The sequence below is a fragment of the Macrotis lagotis genome, chromosome 3, assembly GCF_037893015.1.
Source record: "Macrotis lagotis isolate mMagLag1 chromosome 3, bilby.v1.9.chrom.fasta, whole genome shotgun sequence".
Lineage (NCBI taxonomy): Eukaryota > Metazoa > Chordata > Mammalia > Peramelemorphia > Peramelidae > Macrotis > Macrotis lagotis.
In genome coordinates, this window is record NC_133660.1 from 166992115 (window position 1) to 167017233 (window position 25119).

The 25119-nt window shown below is 35.1% G+C and overlaps 1 protein-coding gene across 1 annotated transcript in view; it reads left to right on the top strand.

Annotated features, from left to right (window-relative positions):
- The window catches only part of NFXL1 (nuclear transcription factor, X-box binding like 1), a 61731-nt gene that overhangs the window by 2430 nt on the left and 34182 nt on the right, over window positions 1-25119 (top strand). The window contains 5 exon segments of the mRNA XM_074231583.1: window positions 4-96; window positions 10652-10742; window positions 22531-22651; window positions 23203-23362; window positions 24594-24685. Coding sequence (XP_074087684.1) covers window positions 4-96; window positions 10652-10742; window positions 22531-22651; window positions 23203-23362; window positions 24594-24685 — 557 coding nt within the window.

The window sequence follows — 25119 nt, forward strand, 5'->3', positions numbered from 1 at the left end:
AAGCATACTAAACGAATGCCATGCCATAAACCCTATCTGTGTGAAACTAAGTGTATTAAGATGCGTGACTGCCAGAGGCATCAGTGTAAGAGAAAGGTAAAGTGTAAAATACAATGTTAAAGATATAGAGATTTCTTAAGTCTTTCAAAACTTCACCCAAGTCCTGCTACATAGTTCTGGAAGTCTTGTTTGTCATCCATCCAGATGTGAAATTTTAAAAAAAAATTGACTTCACTCACTGATATTTTTATGTCTTTGGAAATTATTCAGTCACACAGACCACTGGGTTAATTTTAGCAACCATTTAATACTGTGAAATGATGTGTGTCTTAGAAAATTCAATCATGACCAGTATATTTGACTGATTAATCTTTATTACTTGAGATCTTCTTCAAAATAACATATTTTGTATATCCATGAACTGAATTAACATGTTTGAACTTACACTGTAAGATAGGTGCTTCAGTTCAGGACTAAACTATGTTAGAAGCTATATATCTTTTGACCTTTCTTGACACTTGAATTTATGATCACTAGTATGTCAATATAGCTAAATATACATAATACAAATACAAATATTTTGGTTGATTGGTTTTTTGAGTGTTGGGTTCTAAATTGAAATTGTCAATTTTCATATATGTTGGGAGATTTTTATGAAAGGACTCAGTACAGAGTTTCCTAACAGAAAAAATAATTTTGTAGGTTGTTATTTTCTAAGATCTTTTATAAATGAGATTTCATATATTTTCTTAAAAGTGGAGTAAACATGCTTTTTTCATTTTTACTATATTTGCTAAATTTAAAGTTTCCTAAAATTGTTTTCTACTGTTTCCCAAATATATCTAAGTACACAGAAAAATAATAGATTAAAATTCGTTGTTAATAAATCCATATATTATTATTATCTCTTATTGAATTTTGCAGTCTGATTTTTGAAATGAGTAGAGTAGGTGGTTTTTAAAATATTATTTTAGTTTCTGTGAAATGTATTGCTTTAGTGTTACAAATTTTACATTAAGGGCTCATAGGGCTTGGAATATGATATTCCAGAAGGCAAAAAGATCTTGGTTCACAACTGAGAATCAGCTACCCAGCAAAACTGAACATCCTCTTTCAGGGGAAAAGACGGACTTTCAATGAAACAGGGAACTTTCAAACTTTCCTGTTGAAACAAGCAGAGCTGAACAGAAAGTTTGATCTCCAAGTGCAGGACTCGGGGGAAGCATAGAGGGGGTGAACAAGAAGGAACAATTATGAGGAACTTAATGATGTTAAACTGGATGTATTCCTGCATGGGAAGAATATACTGATAACTCATTAACTTTGTTATTTATAAGAGCAGTTAGAGGGAGCATACATAGACAAGGCACAAGAAGGAGCTGAATATAATGGTATAATATAATAAAAAGATGACATCAGTGGGTGATAAAGGAAAGTACTGGGAGGAAGAAGGGGCTAAGAAAGCTTTTTCAGTGGAGTGGAAAGGGGGAAGGCAAGGGATAATGAGTGAGCCTTCATTCTCATCAGAAATCACTCAGAGAGGAAATAACATACACACTGGTCTAGAAATCTATCTTGCCCTAAAGAAAAATGAGAAGAAAGGGATGGGATAAGGGGGAATGGGGGAGGGAAGGGGGGGGAGTAGGTGGTAGAAGAGAGGGAAGATTGTGGGAGAGGATATTCAGATACAACACACTTTTGAACAGGGACAGGGTGAAAGGAGAGAGAGAATAGAATAAATGAGAATGTGGAGGGATAGAGAGGTGGGAAATACAGCTAGTAATAGCATCTGTGGGAAAAATATTGAAGCAGCTCCTCTGGTGGCTATGATGGGGAAAGGAACTCATCCCAGAGACAAAGCCTTTAGAATCTGGTATCTTCCCGGGTGGGGAGGGGGGCTTATGTTTATTCTTATAACAAGATTATTGTAATAATATAAAATAAATAAGCCCCAAAAAAGTAAAGCACTTGTTTATTTTAAAAGGTACTTGTGGGAATTTGAAAGCCCCCCAAAAATATTTATTAAGGGCTTACTGTGCTAGGGGTAAAAATAGAAAAGACTTCTCATTCTGTAATTTTTTATTTGTTCATAATATGCCAGCTAAAGTGGCACAGCAAATTGACAAAATTGACAAATTCAGTTTACAACCCAGCATTCAAGAAACCAATCTCAAAATATCTGACTCATGTATATTTAGCTAGGGTGCCAAGAAAATATGTGGATCAGATCCAACCTCAGACACTACCTGTGTGACCCCAGAAAAGTTACTTTACCCTATTTACCTCAATTTCCCTATCTGTAATTGACCTGGAGAAGGAAATGGTAAACCATCCAATGTCTTTACCAAGAAAACATCAAATAAGGTCAACATTGTCAAGCAAGACTGAAACAATTATAGGAAATGACACTGAGAAGAAAGTTCAGTTTCAGGTCAGTTGAGCAACAGCTAAAGTCCTAAAGATGTTCAGCATAGTGGAGGAGGAGATGGAAAAGCCTTAGGAGGAAGTTTTGTACTTACATTCTTAAAAACATTCTTTTAAACTTATCAATAATGTGACTTCTGAACTCTCCAGGGCAAATTGTATCTTTTCTCTTCTCCCTGCCCCTTGCCTTCTATGAGAACAAAAAGAAAACTGGACCCATTACAAATATATATGTAGTCATTCATTTTATGTGTGTGTGTGTGTGTGTGTGTGTGTCATAGACACACACACACACACACACACACACACACACACACACACACACACACGGCCTCATTGGCCTTATCCAAAAAAATTCTTACACCTGTGGGTCCTTCATCTCTCCATCAATAGGTGGGTAGCTTGTTTCACTATTTGTTCTCTGAAGTCATGGTTATTCATTACATTGTTCAGAGGTCCTAATTCTTTCAGAGTTATTTGCCTTTATCACATTGTTGTCCTATAAATTGTTCTCCCTATTTTGTTTACTTCATTCTGCTTTGTTCATATAGTTCTTCCCAGATTTCTTTAAATTTGTCCCCCTCATCATTTTTTATGACATGATAATATTCTATTGCAAAATTTGTTCATCAGTTCCCCAATTTATAACCTCAAAAAGAGTGATAGATTAATCCCTCCCTTAATCTACCTCTCCCACTTCTCTTTCCCTCCTATTTCCCTGTTGAGTCAGATGTATTTCTACACACACACACACACACAAACATACATGTTTGTGTGTGTGTGTATCTGTCTGTCTATCTGTCTCCTTTTGGCCGAGTTAAGCTATGAGATTGAAGCGTCATCTCTCTCCTATTTATTTGTATAACTGTCTGTGTATCCTGATTAGGTGAGATAATTTTTCCTTCCCTCCCAGTATATTCCTTTTCTTCTTTCCAGTCTTCTCTGTCTCTCTATCTCTCTCTCTCTTTAGGATTTTGCAAGGCAAATGGGGTTAAGTGGCTTGCCCAAGGCCACACAGCTAGGTAATTATTAAGTATCTGAGACCGGATTTGAAACCAGGTATTCCTGACTCCAGGGCCGGTACTTTATCCACTGTTCTATCTAGCCACCCCTCCAGTCTTCTCTTAATGTCATCAAGATAATACATAACTATTCCTAGGCCTTAGGTCTGGCCTAAATTCTTAGCCTTAGGTCACTTTCTGTGACCCCTGATGTTAAGGTTCAGAGGGAACACATGTATCAGCTTCCCGTGTTGAATGTAAATAGTTTCTCATTGTTGAGTCCCTTAAAGTTGTACATTCATATTTACCTTTTTATGTTTTTCCTCTTCTGAATTTTTAACTTCAAAGCTTCTATGCATCTCTTGTCTTTTCAGCAGAAATTCTTGGAAAGATTAAAGGTTTATTTCAACCTCTGGAGCATTATATTCACTTTTGCTGGGTAAACCCTTCTGGGCTATTTCCTTTATAGCAGAGAACTGTGCTATGTGATCCCAATTGTGACTACTTGGTACTTGAACTCTTCTTTTCTGGTTGCTTAAGGTTTTTTTCTTTGATCTAGAAGCTTTAGATTTTGGTTGTGCCCAGTTCTTGGAAGTTTACATTTTGAGATTTTTTTTTCAGGAGGTGATCAATGAATTCTGTTTCTACTTTGCTTTCTGTTTCTAAGAGATATAGACAGCTTTCTTTTAAGATTTCTTGAAATATGTCCAGGCTCCCCCGCCCCTCCTTTGGTCAGAGCATTCATATATTCCAGTAATTTTTAAATGTTTTTCTCCTTGTTCTTATTTTTCCAGATTTGTTGTTTTTGCTTTGAGATTTCTTGCATTTTCTTCTATTTTACCCATTTGACAAAATTTTATTTGTTTTAATATTTTTTTACTATATCATGAAGTCATTGGCTTCCAATCTAGTTTTCAAAAAGTTTGTTGTTTGTGCAGTTTTTAACCTCTTGTGCCATGCTATTAATTCCCTTTTGTTTCTTTTATCCTTAGCTCTGTTTTCTTTTACATTTTCCCATGTGCTTTTATTTAGTTTATAAAAACATTTTTGCTTTTTTTAAAATGTGTGCTTCATCTTGTCCAGAAATTCTAGTTGTTTGTTCCCTAAACTATGTTTTTTTTCCTGAGGTATTGCTTATAAGATATTTTTGGTGTGTCATTCACTTTTTTTGTGTGTTTGTGTCTTGAGTGTCCCTGCCATCATAAATTCTGTATGGTGACTTTTCTTTCTTTTTGGGGTGGGGGGAGGAGGTCCTCGTCTTTCTTGTCTTCTTCCTGGACTTTGATGTTAGGGCTGAGTTCTCATACTTCTAGAGGGAAAATCTAGGCTGATCCTGTTGTGGTTCTCTTGATTTATTAAGGATTTCAGGATAGGCTTAGGATCTACAAGCTTTTGGTATTCCCAAAGTGTTCTGGTCCAAGGAACCCTGCAGGCTTTTGAGGCTCAGCAGCAGTAGATTGCTTCTGTCCCCATCAGTCAGCTAAAAAGCTTTCTTGGTTCAGTGACAGAACTGTAGGTTCCTTTTTGATCTAGGGTTCTTTCTCTAGTTAGTCCTTTGCAGGCTGGTTTAGAAGCTAGAACTGGGGTCTGATCCACAGAGTTGCTGCTTGCTTCTGGACTTCTTTCTTAGGACCCAGTCCAAGGTCGACCCACCTTAGGACCCACCCAGGCTCCTGCTCCAGGTTTCCTCAGTTCATCCCAGATATGTGATCTGGCCCTGACCCTGTGCCTACCATGGTAGTGTGCCCATATAGGCTGGCTGTGTGCTCAGCTGTTCTTGGGCCCTGTGTGCTTCTGACCGTACCCAGCTTCTGTAGACCTCTCTCTGTCTTTGGGCTGGCCTAGGCTAGACAGATAATTTGCTGTGACTTTTTCTGCATTTCCTCATCAGGTCTTGACCTGGGACATTTCCTTATTCTCTTTGCAGGAACTTTTTGGAAAGAGATTCCCTTACATTGTTTACTTCTGCTGTCTGCCTCCTGTGCTGTTGTACTGTTGATGCCTTGTTTGGCCTGCTTCCTCTCTGTTTTCTTAGCACAGCCAGCCCTAAGCTTTTTGTGAGCAGTTTGATTTCCTTGAAGTTCTCTGTTCATAGTGTCAGGGTGCTGACATTGCATGTTGTAGAATTAGATTTTTGTGAAGGCTGAATGTAGAAATTAGATCTGCTACATAGTAGTGCCCTAACCTTGTTCATTGTAGCCATTGAATTCTTTGATGATAATATTCCAACTGACTGTAGAAGAGTTGTGCTGTCTGAGCTCCTTAGGATTATAGACTCCAAATTGGGGTGGATCATAGGCTGAAAGGGGCTCCTTGGAAGCTGTTCCATGCAGCAAGCCTCTCTTCTCTCAAGTTACCTCCTCTCCCCATTTCACTAGGAAGAGGCCACTGAGCGCCCTCTTACTCAGAGCCCATGGCCCAGGAATCTGGCAGTGTTGTAGGGGCCAGGGGCTGACAGCAGAAGGATTTGAAAGGCCCAGTTGAAGAGGAGTGGAGAAATGACGTGGTCAGTCAGGTAATAAACATTTATTAAGTACCTACTGTATGTCAGCTACTGTGCATGTGCGAAGGAATCAAAAAAAAAAGGAAAGAGACAGTTTAATAGAGGAGAAAACAAGCTATACATGGATACGAAAGGGAAGGCTTCCTGAAGAAGATGGCATTTTTAGGGGAGCTAGACAGGAGCAATAGAGGAAAACTATCAGTTAGCTATGTGGAGGTCTGGTGAAAATGAGGAGCCGCTGGAAAAAGGGGCACCAGTTAGGAGACTTTTCTAAAGCAGAGAGAATGGAATAAGTCTAAGAATTATGAAGGAAAGAAGTTTGCCTAACTGGAACCAAGAGATTTTTGTTTTTACGTTGCTCATTTCCTTTGTATCCTCTCCAATCTCTCTTCCCACAAAGCCATCTCTTACTCTCTTAGTAAACCTTTATAAGATGTTTGCCTTTTCCCTGGCACTGTGTTAAATGCTGGAGAATTCAAAGAAAGGCAAGCCAGCCCTACCCTGGGACTCACAATGTAATAAAAGAGACAAACCAGCTATCTATTGAGATTGGGGAAGGCTTCCTATAAGAAGTAGATTTTATCTGGAACCTTAAGGGGGAAGCTAGGAGGAGAGGAGGGAGAGTTTTTCATTTTTGAGAGGAAACCCCCGAGCTGGGAGAGTGAGTGTCTTGTTTGAGGACATCAAGGAGTCCAATTTCGCCAGTTTGAAGAGTACATGTTGGGTGAAGAGGTGGAGGGATGATGTGTAAGAAGACTGGAAAGATTGAGGGGGAGGGTGATTAGAGAATAGGAGAGAAACATGTCAAACTACCTTCAGAAAGATCATTATGATAGTTGAGTGGAGAATTGATGGGAGTAGGGAAAGACTTGAGGCAGGCAAAGCCACCAGCAAGCAATAGCCAAGTTGTGTGATGTTGAGGGCCTGCTTATATCAGTGATGGGAGCATATTTGAGAGATATTAAAAGTAAAATCAGTGGGTCTTGGCAGCACATTGAACATGGGAGTGAGGGGTGAGAGTGAAGAATCAAAGAGGATGTCTAGATTGTGAGCCTGGGGAACTGGGAGGATGGTATTTATCCTCAACAGTAGTTGGATTTTTGGGGAAAATAATTGTTTTAGACATATTAAGTTTAAGGTATCTTGGGGACATCCAGATTGAGACATTTGGAGATATAATACTGAATATCAGAAGAAAGGTTGGGACTGGATAAAATCAATTTGAGAATAATCAGCATAGAGATGATAATTGAATCTGTGGTAGCTGATGTGATTGCCATGTAAAGTAATATAGAAAAGAAGGTCTAGGATCAGAGAGAGTGAGAGCCCTGTGGAACACTCATGCCCTGGAGTCCTGAAAACACGATGAAAAGAGAGTCACTGGCTGCAAAGAGATGTGAATGAAGATGCAGAAGAGGTGCTAGATTGGGCAGTGAGGAGATCATGGGTCACTTTGGAGCATGAGGTCAGGAGCTGAACTCTGGGGAGTTCAGAAGGAAGTGAAGGCATCTGTGATAAATCTTGTCTCAAAGTTGTTGAGCCACAAAAGGCTGGAGAGACTGGGAAAGAAGTTAGCTGGAAATACAGTGAGGAAGGGGTAGCCAGAGCCTTCTTATCGGTTAAGGAGAGTAGCAGATAGGGATATGATGTTGACAATAGCAGTAATGTTAATAAATAGCATTTATAAAGATCCTGCTATGTCCCAGACTTCATGCTAAGTGCTTTACAAATATTATCTAGTTTGATCCTCACAACAACCCTGGGGGGGAGGTAGATGTTCTTATCCTCATTTTACTATTGAGGAAACTGAAGCAAATAGGTTAAATGACTTGCCCAGCTGAAAGTGTTTGAGCTCAGATTGGAACTCAGGTCTTCTTGACTTCATGTCTAGTGCTCTCTCTCAATTGCAGGTGGGGCTGGAAGTTGGAATTGAGGACCCCCTCCCCCTTTTCGCTCAAGGGGTTTGAGCCATGTGGCAGCTTTTCCCTTCCGAACTTGGTTGTCCCTTGGTGCACTGCCTAGGGTGTGCTGCTTTACTTTGTCCTAGAATGCTGCTTTCCTCTTCCTAGCCTACACCATTGACCCAGAACTGGGGATTGACCCCCCTAAAGTCAGTTGGCTTCTGTAGGCTCATGTTTCCTAGTATGGGTCAGAGTACTCCTGAGTGGGTCTGGAGCCTGCCCCATGCTGGAGTAGTTGGGGTATGAAAGGCCCCTGGCCAGATCCAGGCCCCAGGGTACAAAGACTTCTCTGTTTCTTTAAGTTGACCAGGATGGAAAAATGATTCATTGTGACTTTTCCTTGTATTTTTCCCTTCAAGATTTGATATCTGGTACATTGCTTTATCTCTCTTTGGAGGAGTTTGAGAGCTGCTTGATAGACTTTTGCCTGCTAGTCCCCCATCTAGAACAAGACCTTTGAAACGACTATTGCAAATTATTAAATCTTGACTTTCAACAATAATGAATCCTGTTCAGTCACATTTCTCTCATCTAAAAATACCATTATTCATAATTTTTAGCGTGTTTGCTCCTTGAGAGTAAGAATTGTTTGTTTTTTTGTATTTGTATCCTTTGTGCCTAGCAGGTACTTAATTCATGTTGATAGATTAACAGTGATTTTAGTGAGAGCAAAATTGGTTTTTGTATTGATAATTAAATATTATGTTCAAAATATTTCATTATCTCATCCTTTTATTTCTGTTTTAATGTTTTGTTATATATGTAATTATTTGTTATTTGTTTTGTTATTTATTTGTTACATTTATTTGTTACATGATTTGTTACATTTTGTTAATTATTTGTTACATAAATATATATTTACACATATACACAACATTTACATACAAATTTGTAATGTTATATAACATGTAACATGAAATCTATGAACATGGAAATATATGAAACAAATGTAATTTATTATATGTGTAATTATTCATTCAATAGTATATGCATAGAATTTATAATTTCATTTTTATATAAGTTGAGGCAACAAGAGTTTTTTATTTAATTAATTTATTTTGAATTTTACAATTTTTCCCCAATCTCAATTCCCTCCCCCCACACCCCTCACAGAAGGGAGTCTGTAAGTCTTTACATTGTTTCCATGGTTTGCATTGATCTAGGTCAACAAGCATTTTTAACTGATGAATATGAAATAAATTTTGGAAATTATTGTTAAAAGCTATAGTGAGTACAGATTTTTGATTAGTAAGGTGGTGTTTTGGTCAGACTTCTGCATTAGGAAGACTATTTTTAATCTTTAAGAAGAAAGAATTGACAAGGGAGGGTAGGCCTAGGGAGATGAGTGGCAGATGACGTGGCTATGAAGAAGTTTCTAAGAAATTATTAGCTGTGTGACTGTGATCTCAGGAGCCTCTGTACATATTGCCAGTAGAGTTATTTTAAGCCTGAATTATTTTCATACCTGTTGAATCATAGGAGATTTAAACTAAACTCGTTTTCTGCCTTTGCTCTTTTTTTTCACTATTCTTCCTATCCAATTTCCCTCATTCCTAAGTGCTCACTCAATTGACTCCTAACTTTATTGTATTCTCTCCACAGTTCCTTGCAGAGTGATTAGAATCTGATTGATGTTCAGTAAAGAGTTGCTTAATTGAATAAGTTTAAGGAAGCATTAACATTTTATTAAGTTAACGTTTAATTTTTTTTTTTTACATTATCTATACTTTATACTTTACAGAGAAACTGCTTACTTATTCAGGCCATGAAATCCCAAAAGATGTACTGCTTTACTCTCTGCATTTAAAAAAAAAAAGAAGAGAGAGAAATTTATAATTCTCTAGAATTGGTAGAAGGGGGCTGGACTTTTATTAATAAACAGGACTGCAAATAACTAGGATGGTGTTGGGATATCGGTATGGACTTGAAATGACAATATGTTTACTGTTTGTGGAGATAAAAGCTGAGCAAGACCTGTGTTTATTCTAATTTATGGATCGGGATATATGTCACTGATTTATTCCTGTAAATATGATGTCTTTGCATTTCCAGTTTGAGAAATTCTTATAGCTAATTTATATAATTGCTCTATGTATTGACCTCATTTAAACAAAAATCACCCAAACCAGTTTATTACTTGAATTTACCAAGAGCAAAACTATATTGTAAAACTTTACTTATAATAGTCAGATTTTGCTTTTTATAGATGAATTCATTTAATTAAGGTGGCTCGCTCACTGAAAAGAATGCTAGGTTTGAAGCCAGGAAGATTCATCTTCCTAAGTTCAAATGTGGTTCTCTACAATGAAACAACTTACTTTTTCAGGCCATGATATCCCAAAGATATGTTCTATACATTGCTTCACCCTCTGCATTTAAAAAAGAGAGATTTATTAGTTCTCAACAACAGCACCAACAAAGTTTAAAAAACATAAGAGTATTAAATGGAAGGGAAGATAAAGCCATGGGGAATGTTTTTTTTTTAATTGGTAAGCTTAAAATAAAGGGGAAAAGATTTTTTTTTTAAATTTCACTTAAGCAGATAGTCATTCAGACACTAAACATGGATTAAGCACCTGTCATGTGCCAATTACTGTGCTAAGTGATGGAAGTAAGAGCAAAAAAAAAGTTATCTTAAAAATATTAGTCTATAGTTTTCATACTGCTACTTCCTGTAGATTTTTGGTAGAAATTGTGTTGGAACTCAAACTGGGAAGAATAATTCAAAGTTACTTAGACTTTATGTACTTTTTTCTCCATAGTGTTGCCCTGGAAACTGTCCACCTTGTGATCTACCATGTGCACGAGCGTTAGGGTGTAGAAACCATAAGTGTCCCTCCATCTGCCACAGAGGTAAAATTAAATATAGTAAATTCAGTATGTAAAAGAAAAAAATGGTTTTGTATTTTATTTTTATTGATTACTTAGATTGGTAATTATTTAAAAAAATTCCATCTAAATAATTTAATGATCATGGCTTTTGACTTACCTAGGTTTGGGCAACTAATAAAGATTTTTAGCAAATGATAATAATTAAAGATACATGATTAGATCTAGGGGAGACTATTGACTTGCCTGCTGTTATTATTGTGTACCTGACTGCTACTGGATATCATGCTAAAATGCTTAGATGGGTTAAAAATTGCATAAAATTTGTCTAGCCACATGATTGCTGATCATGTGCTTATTACTGAAAGATGTATATATTTTTGATTTTAAGTGCTTAGTGGACCTTTAGAAAATATCGGTTGTATTTCTTTTAAAGAACTCTTAAATATAAGAAAAAACTTGTATTTATTGGTGTGAAATAGTTGCCATTTATGAAACCATGGGTAATTCTATTTGTAGAATGATGCAAAAATTGCATTTTCTTATTTCTACCCTTCCTTTAAATTACACATAAAAAGACAAGTTACTTAAATACCATGTCCCTCTGTAACAACTTTATTAAAGTCTAAAATAAATTGTGTATAGCCTGCTGTTGAATTTAGTAATTAAAATATCTGTCACTTCAAAATATCTGTCAATTAAAAGTCAACTATTTTTGAATTTATTTTTATTTTTGAATTTATTTTTATTTTTAAATTTTTTTAATTTAAAATTTTTATTTTTAAATTTAGGTTCCGAGGAAAAGATAATCTTTGCAAAACCATGAAATGAGAAGTTTGATAATCATTTTTTTCTGTCCTGGCCCTATTCCATTATAAACCTAGGAAATTTGTTGATTAGATTAGTACCCCTTTTATTATGTATTTGAGTATTACCAAGTAGTCTTTCCCTTTAAAAGATTTTGTACCTAAAATTGTATTCTAGGAATGTGCTTTTCTTTGGTAAAAAAAAAAAAACCAGCTTCTGAAGGGAAGAATGGTCTAAAATCTTTGAAGGAAAGCTTTTGTGGAATTTAAGTTCCAAATTCTTCTCAACCTGATGATTATTCATATTTGCCTTGAGTGGAGATGTTAATAAAATTTAAACTTTATGCTTATGAAATATAAAATTAATTGAGTATATGTGACTGACTCTTTAAAGAATACAAAATGTTCTGTAGAATCTGATCATTTTACAATCATGCATTAACTGAAAGACAAAAGTTTCTGTTTTGTACACTTTTAGGTAGCTTAAATATTTATGGCATAGCATGAGAGACAGATTTCACCAACAATGTGTCATAAAAGGAAAATTTTTCTCTTTCCCTTTTTTCCCTTCCCCATTTGTTCTTTCCCAGGATCTACCCTGTAATTATCAGAAGTTCCTGATTTTGCCATCATGATTGCTCAGTTGTTTTTATTCTCATTGTGAGGGTGCTGCTCTTCCACATCAAGTGCTGTTTTGAAAGTAATTCACATTAATGCTGAGATAACTAATCATCTTGACCTTTCTGAAGCTATTTGCCTTTAAAATTTTTAGATATAAATTATAGATCCAAGCCTAGGTAAATCAAAAGCTATCATCGGTCATTTTTTTTTTTTTTTGCATTTGAAATATCTGGTTTATTTTAGAGTTTTCTTTTTTTTTTAAAGATTTTATTTATTTTGAGTTTTACACAATTTTTCCCCTAATCTTTCTTCCCTCCCCCACCCCCCACAGAAGGCAATTTGCCTGTCTTTACATTGTTTCCATGGTATACAGTAATCCAAATTGAATGTGATGAGAGAGAAATCATATCCTTAAGGAAGAAACATAAAGTATAAGAGATAGCAAGATCAGACAATGATATCAGTTTTTTTTTTTCTAAATTAAAGGTAATAGTCCTTGGTCTTTGTTCAAACTCCACAGTTCTTTCTCTGAATACAGATGGTATTCTCCATCGCAGACAGCCCCAAATTATCCATGATTGTTGCACTGATGGAATGAGCAAGTCCTTCAAGGTTGAACATCACTCCCATGTTGCTGTTAGGGTGTACAATGTTTTCCTGGTTCTGCTCATCTCATCTCATCTCATTCAGCATCAGTTCACGCAAATCCCTCCTGGTTTCTAATAGAACAATAGTGTTCCATGACATACATATACCACAGTTTGCTAAGACTTTCCCCAATTGAAGGACATTTACTAATTAAGTTATCTTGATGAAATTAATTTGCTTACTATTAAGGACAGCTAGGTGATGCTGTGAATAGTGTACTGAGCCTGAAATCAGGAAAGTCTTAGTTCAGATTCCATCTCAGATACTTATTAGCTCTGTGATGCTGGGCAAGTCATGTCACCTCTGTTGCCTCAGTTTCCTCATCTATAAAATGGGAATAATACTGTTGTACCCAAAGAGCGAGACTGAGACCAGAATTTGATAAGGTTGGAGATCTTTATTCCTGGGGACTGTCTAGGGATTGAGTACCCAAATCAGACAGTACCTAAGTGTTCAGGGGATAAGGTTTTTACAGTGTTTTGAGGGGGGAGGTATTAAAAGCAAGCAAGATACAGAAGCAACGTCAGCAGTTGGATAAACATAGGGTTCTGTATAGATAGGAGTGAGAAGGGGTCAGGGTGTTTGTGTATGTTTGAACATATTTTCTGAGATGGAGGGAGTCAGGAATTTACTATGTTATGGTTCCAGCTGCACCTGGGGAAGGGGGAGGCAGTCCTGGAATTTAACAGATACAGCAAGACAATTAGGCTAACAAGGGTGCTTTGTAAATCTTTAGACATTTTTATGGTATTTCCATGACCCCTTGGGTCCTGTCAGACTATTTTCAGACCCAAAGGCACCTAGCCAAAGTTATATTTCTAACAAATTTCTCCAGGCTCAGAAGGATGTCAGGGACCCCTTTCTATACAGGAATTTCACAAACATTGTTATTGTACTTCAGTACTAGCACCTACACCCAGAGTTATTGTGAGGATCAAGTGAGATAATAATTGTAAGGTGCCAGCATAGTGCCGGACACATAGTGTTAGCTGTTTTGTTGTTAATGATTAAAAGAAAGGGAGGGAAGGAAAACCATCCAGAAAAATGATCTGCCTGAATCTGATATTGTGTATGTACATTGTTCTACCCCCTACTCCTTACCTGTGTAAAGAAGGGAATAAACATTTCTTAAGTGCACACTATGGGCCATGAACTAGACTAAAATTTTCTAAACATTTCAACTGATTCTCCCAATGACCATATGAAGTAGATGCTAGGCTTCAGGAATTACAGTTCCATACATGGTATTCTGTTTTTTCCCATTTGTTTTGTTACAACTGTACATTTTTCCATTTTTGTTTATTTTATTCTGCATCAGTTAATATAAGATTTTAATTATTTCTATGAAGTTTTCATATTCCTTTCTTTTTTCTTTAACTTATGCTTTTTGGTTTTTTCTTTTGATGCTTTTTGGTTTTTCTTTTAACCTTTTGATGTAAAGCTTATTGAAATAATGTTTTTATATTACATTTCCAAATGTATCATTTTCTGCCTTCTCAAGAGCAATATAGCAAAGAATATAAAAGGAAGGAAAATCAATCAACAAAACTAACCAACATTTCAGAAAAGTCTGATATTATCTGCAATATTCCACATTCAATTCTCCAACTCCACAAGAAGGGAGAGTAAGGTGACTTTTCAGCTCTCCTCTTTGGGACTGTGTTTGATCATTAAAATTTCAAAAATGGACATATTATTCTTTATTTTTTCTTATAAATATGTATATTCTAGTAAAGCAAATTCCTGCATCAGCTATGCCCCTCACTCTCTGGAGATAGCATGTTTCATCAGTAGTTCTCCGGAATTGTGGTGGTTGTTATATTGATCAGTTTGTAAATCTTTCAAAGTTTTTGTCTTCACATTACTGTTACTAGTTCTGTCCATTTCACTCTTCAACAGTTCATACAAATCTCAGGTTTTTCTGAAAACATTCTCTTTTATCTTTGATCTCTTTGGAGTATAAAACTTAATTGTAGTATTTGCTGGGTTAAGAGAGATATGAAATTGGGGCAGCTAGGTGGCGCAGTGGATAGAGCACTGGCCCTGGAGTCAGGAGTACCTGAGTTCAAATCCGGCCTCAGACACTTAATAATTACCTAGCTGTGTGGCCTTGGGCAAGCCACTTGCAAAAACGGAGAGGGGAGGGGAGGGGAGGGGAAGAGAAGGGAGGGGAGGGGAGGGGAAGAGAAGGGAAGAGAGGGGAGGGGAGAGGAGAAGAGAGGAGAAAATATTTAATAGAAATATTTACTAGCTCAAGGAGCAAAGTGCCCAACTGTTTTCCACAGGTCAACCAGCATTGCAACATATGCTACATCCTTTAGAGCATTTGTCATTTTCCTTTTTTGTCAAGTTTACCATATGACAAGTGCATGGTAGAACCTTGGAATTGCTTTAATTTTCATTTCTCTAATTATTGGTTAATTTACAGCAATTTTCTTATGTCCACTGATAACTTGAATTTCTTCTGTAATTGACTTATTTACCTTATCTGATCATTTATCAATTGGGAAATGACCTCTAAATCTTTCTCATTTCCCTTTACCTCTTAGAAGTGACTATTACCATAGAAACTTGCTGCAAATGTTTCCCACCTTTTTGTTTTTTGGTACAAAATCTTTTTAATTTGAGGTGTTCAGAATTGTCTCTTTTATTTGCTGTAAATTTCTTTCTCTTGTTTGGTCTTGAAGTCATCTCCTATCCATATTCTGCCTGATATTTTCTTCCATCCTCCTGTAGTTTATTCATGATATCACCCTTTATAGCTAAATCATATACTTAATTGGAGATTGTCTTGCTTTAGTTTGAGATGCTGATCTATACCTAGTTTCTACCTGACTACTTACCAGTTTTCCCCCACATGTTTTATTGAATAGGGAATTCTTGCTCCAGTAGGTGGGATCTTTGGTTTTTATTAACATTAAACTACTGTGCTCATTTACTTTTGTATATTGTATTCCTAATCTGTTCTGCTGATTAACCACTCCTTTTCCTACCCAAATTGTCTAGGGATGATTACAGCTTTGTATAGTTTTTTTATACTATGGTTTATGATTCAGGGCTTACAAGACCTTTTTCCTTTCTTTTTTCATGCATTCCATTGATTTTCTTGTTCTTTTGTTTCCTCCAAATTAATTTCATAATTTTTCTACTTTAAATAGTAATCCTTTGGTATGACCCTGAATAGACAAATTTAGACAGTATTGTCATTTTTATTATATTGGTTCAGCCCCTCCATGAGGAATTGCTCTTTTTTTTATTTGTGTGTCTTTGAGGTTTTTTTTTTAGCAAGGCAATGGGGTTAAGTGACTAGCCCAAGGTCATACAACTAGGTAATTATTAAGTATCTGAGGTCAGATTTGAACTCAGGTCCTCCTGACTCCAGGGCCAGTACTCTAGCCACTGTACCACCTAGCTCCCCCCATTTGAGTTTTTTATAATAATGTTCATACAGTTCTTTATCCTGGCACTTAGACTCTCAAGTATTTCAAGCTATCTATAATTAAGTAGAATTTCTTTTTCTTTCTCTTCTTGCTGGACTTCATTGGTAATATTAAGAAATGCTGATGATTTGTGTGCATTTATTTTACATCTTGTAATTTTGCTGAAGTTACTAATTGTTTCAGTTTGTTCTTTTAGTTTATTTTGTGGGGTTCATAACATTTGTCTCATTGTCATTATTACAGTGTTTTCATTTACAGTGTTGTAACCATTGTGTATATTGCTTTCCTGGTACTACTTACTTCACTTTCCATCAGTCTATATTTGTCTTCATACTCTTTTTTGATGGCATAGGAAAGTCCCATTACAATCATGTATTACAGCATGTTTAGTCATTTCCTAATCATTGTGCATCTACTTTTCAGTACTTTATTATTACAAAAATACCAGAAATATTTTGGTGCATGTGGGACCTTTATTTTTGTATATACTCTTTTTTTGCAAGGCAGTGGAATTAAATGACTTGGCAAGATCACACGGCTAGGAAATTGTTAAGTGTCTGAGGCGATTTGAACCCAGGTCCTCTGACTCTAGGGCAGGTGTTTTATTCACTGTGCTACTTAGCTGCCCCAGTATATACCCCAAAACTTCATTCATTCATTCATTCATCTGCTTATTTATTTGTTTGTTTGTTTATGGGATTAAGTGACTTGCTCAAGGTCACACAGCTAGGCAATTAAGTGTCTGAGTTGGATTTGAACTCAGGTCCTCCTGACTCCAGGGCTGGAACTGTCCCTTTTATGTACTCTTGTATAGCTTTCTTTAATGAATACACTTGATATATATTCCCAGTAGTGGATGTCTTTCTCAATTTGCTGAATGTGAGATGAAATCTCAAGGTTTTGTAGTTGTTATTTTTACTGCTGTTGTTTTGATTTGTATTCCTTTGTGATTTGGAGCTGTTTTTCATTTACTTGGTTCTTTTGTTGTTGTTGTTGTTGTTGTTTTTACAAGGCAATGGGGTTAAGTGATTTGCCCAAGGTCACACAGCTAAGTAATTATTAAATGTCTGAGGTCATATTTGAACTCATGTCTTCCTTACTCCAGGGCTGGTGCTCTATCCACTGCGCCATCTAGCTGCCCCTACTTGGGGTTCTTTTGAAAACTGAGATATTTTCCTCTAAGTTTGGCAAATCTCTTTCCTTTTAACAGATAATATTTTGCTTTTAATGTTAACATTTGTCTTTTAAGGAGGGAAATATATGAAATTCACTTGCCATACTCGCTCTACAACATTAGAGACAAAATATTTCTAGTTTGCAAGCTTCTTTGTATCCCCATAGATGAGGAAAATAATGTTTCTTTACTTGGTGAAAGAAATTGTATTGGCATATATAGGACTTGCACTTTGTGGACCACATAAATAAACTGGGTCTTGAATTTGTGTATTATGAAGGGCTTCCTCTAATGAGTAATATTGGTCAGGTAAAAGTGGTAATCCATTTAGTTTTTTCTTTTTTTCAAATCTCTAAACTTAGTCTATTAATCAGTACAAAGCATTTGTATAAATTAGAGCTGAACTAAATGATTGTCTAGTTCGTTGGTCTGGGATGAAGAAAAGGTTATGTTTGATAAGTTTCTATTTCTCCTAGATAAGTGATGAATTAATCTGTTAAAAAATGAAATTGGTAAAAGATGTTGAATGGTATCTAACCTAGAATTATCTTTACTGAACTTTTATTTGTAATTTTTTTGTCAATCTTCAGAAAGGTTAAAAGATAAAACTATTTGTTCTTGTATGTGAAATCAGAAAATGAAATTAAATCCCATCTGGGACAGAGAGGCTTGCCTTGAATTGATATTAATATAACATTTATAATAATCTGTCTTCAAAATATCCAGTGCAGAGGTTTAGTAATTTGCATAACAAATATTGGATTTTTCTGGGCATTGTGGTTTTGTTAACTTTTCTCTATTTCTTGATCAGTCATTCGGATCTGAGTTGATATTGCTTTAAAGCCAAAGAATATGTTACATATATTTCAATAGTCTATTCTCTAGATTCACTTGTAGAAATGGAATGTGTGAATCAAATTTGTTTTCTATTTTTAAAACAACAGTTTTGTAATCATTTCTCTTCCCCCCATCCCCCAAGTCATTTATTCAACATTTAATGCTACCTAGTTGTTAAGCCTTTTTTGGGATTAATTTTTCAGTTTCTGTTGGAATTAGTAGACTGTCCTTAAACATTAGATAGAATGTATAGTAAAGTAGACTGACCGAATCTAGTGTTAATTCTAAGGGTAAAGTTAATGCTTGTGTTTAAATAAAAAAAAAATTCATACTAAACAGACAACTTTTTTTAAATTAAAAGCATATAAGAATGCTTTCTATGTAGTAACTTTGATAGTTTGGTCATGGGCCTCCTTGAGATTTTTTGCTTGATAGCAAAAATTGAGATGCCCTGTCTAGAATCTTGTGAGATGAATGGAAAATGGAAGAAACAGTTGAAAGTTAAGGGGATAGAACCATTTAAGAATTCTTTTTAAAAAAATGAGCAAAAAACAACAGCTTTATTTTAAAGGTTAGCGATTTAGATGGGAGAATTTTTCTCCCTCCTTTATCCCTCCCTAATTGTGAATAGTATTCTTTCTTTCAAAAGAATTTTGATTATAGCATTGCATATTCTTAAAGGCTATAGCAGCTTTAGAAACTCCAGTTGAGTTTTCTTTTTCAGTGTTCACTTTAACTGAATATTGAATATTAGAGACCTAATTGTTAGGCTCAAACATGTATGTATATATGTGAAGGTGTGGGGTGTGGTATGTGTGCATTTTAATACCAGGGTTGTTGTCTTTTACCTCTTTACAGCTAGGAAAGTCCTTCTGAAGTGCAATCAGGCATTTGGGGAAGTTTATTTCAAATTTATCTTCTTTGTTTAAGAAAAATTTTCATCTCTCTTTTGCTATCTAACTTTGATCATCCCTTAATTGCTTCTACTATATTGTAAAACAAGAGAAAAAAATGAAAGTTAATTTTTTTCTTGAAATAATTGTAAGAACTTGTGATTGGGTTTATTAATTAACTAACATTGGGCCACCCAGTTGCCACAGTTATGATTGTATTTTTTTCATCTTAAAGATTTTATTTATTTTGAGTTTTACAATTTTCCCCTTAATCTTGCTTCTCTCCCCCAACCCCCCACAGAGGGCAATTTGCCAATCTTTACATTGTATCTATTGATATGCATCAATCCAAATTGAGTGTGATGAGAGAGAAATCATATCCTTAAGGAAGAAAAATAAAGTATAAGAGATAGCAAGATTATATAATAAGATATCAGGTTTTTTTTTTTTAAATTAAAGGTAATAGTCTTTGGTCTTTGTTCAAACTCCATAGTTCTTTCTCTGGATACAAATGGTATTCTCCATCGCAGACAGCCCAAAATTGTGCCTGATTGTAGCATTGATCATCACCCCTATGTTGCTGTTAGTGTGTACAGTGTTTTTCTGGTTCTGCTCATCTTGCTCAGCATCAGTTCATGCAAATCCTTCCAGGCTTCCCTGAATTCCCATCCCTCCTTGTTTCTAAAAGAACAGTAGTGTTCCATGACATAACATATACTACAGTTTGTTAAGCCATTCCCCAATCGAAGAACATTTACTTAATTTCCAATTCTTTGCTACCACAAACAGGGATGCTATGAATATTTTTGTACAAGTGATGTTTTTACCCTTTTTCAGCATCTTCAGGGTATAGACCCAGTAGTGTTAATGCTGGATCAAAGGGTATGCACATTTTTGTTGTCCTTTGAGTATCTTTTTTTTAACTAAGTAAGATTCCTATTATAGTCAGAGTTCACAAAGTTTAGTGAGTCATGCAATAATAATTTATTAAATACGCTTATGTATCAGACATTGTACTAAGTAAAAAGAAAGGTAAAAGATTATACTTGCCCTTTTAGCTGATAATCTAAGGGGTGGGTTGAGTAAACATGCAAACATATACACATATAAATTATAGACAGGATAAAAATCACTTATGTGGCTGAATGGAAGATGGATTGCCTGGGGAGAGACTTGTGGCAGATGAACCTCCCTGTAGATTATTACACTATCCAAAAAATGATGTAATAGGAGCCTGTACCAGAGTGTTGGCAATGTCTGAGGAGCAAAGAAGAGCATATTTAAGAAGATACTGCAAAGATGTGGTGGTGAAATAGTGAGTAGTCAAGGATGATATCTGATTTTTGCGTTTGTGTAGTAGGAAGATTTCCCTCTGTGATAGGGAGCTTTGGAAGAGGAACAAGGTTTATTTGAGGATAGATAATATGTGTTAAATTTAAGATGTCTGATAAATGAAGATGCAAGACTGAAGTTCAGTAGAGAGTTAGGGAAAGATCAGTAGTTTTGAGAATCATCATCATAGAGTGACAATTGAATCCATTAGAGCTAATGAGCTCACCAAAAAGTAACAGAGAGGAAGAAGGTGGCTTAAAACAGTCTTGTGGAATAGTCATGATTAATGGGTATAACCTGGATCTTCATCCAGCAAGAGAGAATGATCAGCTAGATAGAAGTGCCAGGAGAGTAATGTCCCAAAAACTTACAGAAAAGAGAGAATGAAAGAGAAGAGAATGAATTGGAGGCTTAGAGAAAGGTAAAGAAGGATAAGGACTGAGAAAAGACCATTACCAGTTAAGACACCACTGGCCCTTTTGGAGAGAGCAATTTCGGTTGAACAATGAATTCTGGGGTTTGGTTGTAGAGAGGGAGAAGAGAGAAGGTGAAGGTACCTATTGTAAATGGATTTCTCAAAGAGTTTAGATACAAAAGACAGAAGATGTGAGAGTATTTGAGCAAGGAGAATTTATAGGCATGTTTGTAGGAAGCAACCATACACACAGAATGTGATTGAAGATATGTGAGAAGATGGAGATGATAGTTAAGATCTGGCTCCTGCCATCATGTAGCTGGATCTGTTGGTTTTCATAAATCATAGATAATAGAGAAATGCTGATATAACGCAACTTTATTTTCTTATTTGGGGAAAAATGGTAATTCGTGATGTTTTGCATTTGAGTAAGAGTATGGCCTCAGCCACATAGGTCGAGAAGGAAGGTGTTTTCATTATTAATTTTTCATTAAAGTTAAATCTTTGTGGAGTTGTGAGAATGCATTATTGCTTTGAGCTCATTATTTTAATAAGGATCTGTAGAAAAATTTAAGAGAAGAAATGAGAATTTATTTTTAATTAATTTATTTTTGAATTATACAATTTTCCCCCTAATCTCGCTTCCCTCTCCCCACTCCCCACAGAAAGCAGTTTGTTAGTCTTTACATTGTTTCCATGCTATTCATTGATATAAGTTGAATGTGTTGTGAGAGAAATCATATCCTTAAGAAAAAAAATAAAATTTAAGAGATAGGAAATGAGATAATTTAAAAAAAAATGTTTTATTGTTGGGTTTTTTTTTTTTGCTTTACATTTCAAACTCTCCCTTATGACAAAAGCATTTACACAAAAATATCTGATTAAGTGACTAGATCTAATAATGTATATATTTTTCTGTCTTTATAGTTCTTTCATCTTTGTGTCATTATTGATTCTTCTGAGCTTTTATAAAATGACTCAATTCAATGTTCTTTAATTTTTTTTATTTATATTTTAAAAGTCATGTATATAATTTTCTTAATTTTCATGTTTCACTCGGCATCAGTTTGTACAAATCTTTCCAAATTCTCTAAGTTCATGTCATTTCTTACTGTGACATTCTATTATATTTATATTTTACACCTTTTAACCATTTCCTAGTTGATTGGACCCCAACTTTGCTTAAAGTTCTTTTCTACTACAAAGGTTACTTCTGTGAATAGTTATTATATTAACCATTGTTTCTGTTTTAATTTCCTTGGGCATGTATGAAATAATGGGATCACTGGGACAAAGTGTATGGACAGTTTGAGTCATTTTTCTTGAATAATTTTTTTTTAGTTTTTTTCAAGGCAATGGGGTTAAGTGAATTGTTCAAGGTCACACAGCTAGGTAATTAGTAAGTGTCTGAGTTCAAATTTGAGCTCAGGACCTCCTGACTCCAGGGCTGGAGCTCTATTCACTACACCACCTAGGTGCCCCATTGAATAATTTCAGTTAATATTTCAGTTAATATTCAGAGTAGTTCTGAACTCAGACATGAGTGCATTATTGTATCTTCTCATGACCTCTCTAACTGTGATGTTTTTGTCATACTTCAACTTGATAGAATTTTTTCTTTAAAATATTTATGAATTTTTTTTTAGGTAGCTGTTATCCCTGTCCTGAAACAGTAGATGTGAAGTGCAAATGTGGTAATACGAAGGTGACTGTACCTTGTGGCAGAGAACGTACCACCAAACCACCCAGGTGTAAAGAGCTGTGTAGGTTAGTGTGAGGACATACAGAGATTTTCCATTAATTGGTTTTGTTTTTATAGCATTTTAATTTTCATCTTAAAATTTATCTTCCTTCAGTGTTAAAATATGAATGAGTATAGATTATTTGAACATTGATGTAATAAAAATATAAAATGTTATATACTTGAAGACTAAAAATTATGCCAAGCATACCATTAACTGTAACAGAATAATACTTGTGGTTTATTGATCTTGAACTTTGGACTCATCTTGTGAATTGAACCTCTTGAGATTTTTTGCTTGCATTCAAAGATTGTGACTCTAGGACTATTAAGTTGTAGAGAAGGAACTAATTTGTTTAGGAAGGTTCTTCCTCCATGATTTCCCTGTATCATTGAAATCGCTATCTGCAAAAACTAATATCATAGTCTTTTAACTTCTGAACTTTACTCTTGTAAAGATTGCAATGTCTTTTGTACTTTTTTTGAGTAATTTCCATGTAGATAGAATGGTTTGAGAAGATTAAAAGTAGATTACACCAAACCTCCCACAAACATTTGTTGATATTTTCTGATTTAGCCAGCCTTCAACTTGTCATCATCCAAATCGTGAAAAACATCGGTGTCATTTTGGCCCTTGTCCTCCATGTCATCAATCTTGCCAAAAAGTTCTGGAAAAATGTGGTCATTTATGTCCTGCTCCATGCCATGATCAAGCATTAGTAAAGCAAACTGGCACGGTAAGAGGGAAATCTTTTAGAGAGTTGTTTGCAATTCTTAGCTAAATAAACTATTTTGTATGTATTTTATCTCTCTTTGGAAAATATTTGGACATCATTATTCAGTATACTTTTTTTTGAAGTACTTTATTTTAATTTGTCTTTTACTCCTCTAATCTTTGCACTTAAAAATTTTAGGGAGGTAGTCCTTAAGAAAGCATGTGTTATGTGCCCATAACTCTTAAAAGTATATTCAGTGGAAGGAGCATTGTTTTTTGAGTCAGAAGATAAGGATCCAAGTTTTACCATTTCCTATGTATATGACTTTGGACAAGTCATTTCAACCAAGTCTTAAGTTTTTTTTTTTAGTTGTAAGCTGGAAGTATTTAACTAGATTACTTTTTTAGGCAAGCCTCAAATACTGTGCTTCTATGAATACTCCTTAACCTCTAATTTTTATCACCATTTCCCAAAGAATAATGCTTTGTCTGAAGTTATATACATTATTGATAAAGTTAATAGGAATCCATATCTTGACTGTATAACATTTCTAAACTTTTCTCTTTTGTACAAAATTAGAGTTGGATCCTATTTATTTTGGGAAGTGGAAGTTATAAATGATTTACTAAATAATTTAAAGCCTTTCTATGAGAAAGTTTTACAATTTCAGTTTGGGTAAAGGATTATTAGAAATCAGTAATTGCTCCAACTTATTGACTTAAAGGGTATGTTCTTGTGTATTAATAGGTACATTGAAACCTCAAGCAGCTGCTCTTAATAGTAGCCTCAATTGCAACCTTCAAGGGAGATGAAAAAGCAATAGAAGTAGTAAAGCAGTAGAATAGTAAAAGATTTTCCTTTCCTCAGCCAGTAGCTAGTCTGACTATAATTTTAATTCTTTTTTTGCCCTAAAAAGTATAAACTTGCATTTTAATTGAGTAAAAAAAAATTCACAAATAGTCTTTTTGACTGGCTAGCATAATGAATCTTCAAAATATAGACTTGTAGGAGATAAAGGAAGTAAACCATCTTTTTGATTTAAAAAATAAAATTAAAGATAGAAATTTTATAAGACTCAGCAAATACTTAAAAAAATAGGGATGAAACAAAAATAATTTCAGATTTTTCTTGGAAATTTTTTTTACTTAATTTTATATTATATATACATATATATATATCTCAGAGTGTTTGTCATGGATATAGATCTTTGTTACAACATGTATGATAATATTATGTATTCCTATGTTTACAGCATCAGCCTGCAGGTCCCTGGGAACAGATTTCTGAACCAGTATATATTCAGACTGCTTTGCCTTGTCCTCCCTGTCAAGTTCCTGTTCCAACGTGAGTATAAAAATACTTCAAAATCTCTTGACAAAATGAAAAAGAACTAAAACCCTTTCAAAGATTCTAGTGTCATTTGTTCAGATTGGGATAGGTAAAAATTATATTCTCCTTTCGTCATGTGGTAGGTGAAAGATGAAATGACAACAGATAAAAAAAAATCTGAGCTTTTTTATTTATTAAGCAATGCATGCCAGTGGCCTAAGAAATTAGGACCAGTCTCCATCCTCAGTTTAGGACTAGACCCCAATACAGGGGGGGCAGATTTTTATATGTTAAAAATAGGCCAAATTAAGCAGAAACAATACAACATTAGGTAATCTGATTTCTAGTTTGATAAAAACCATCTCAACAAACAGGCTATATCAAGTTCAGGGTAACTGTAAGCCTTCAGACTCATCAGTGAGTTAGGGGTTGTCTACCCCAAGTGTGCA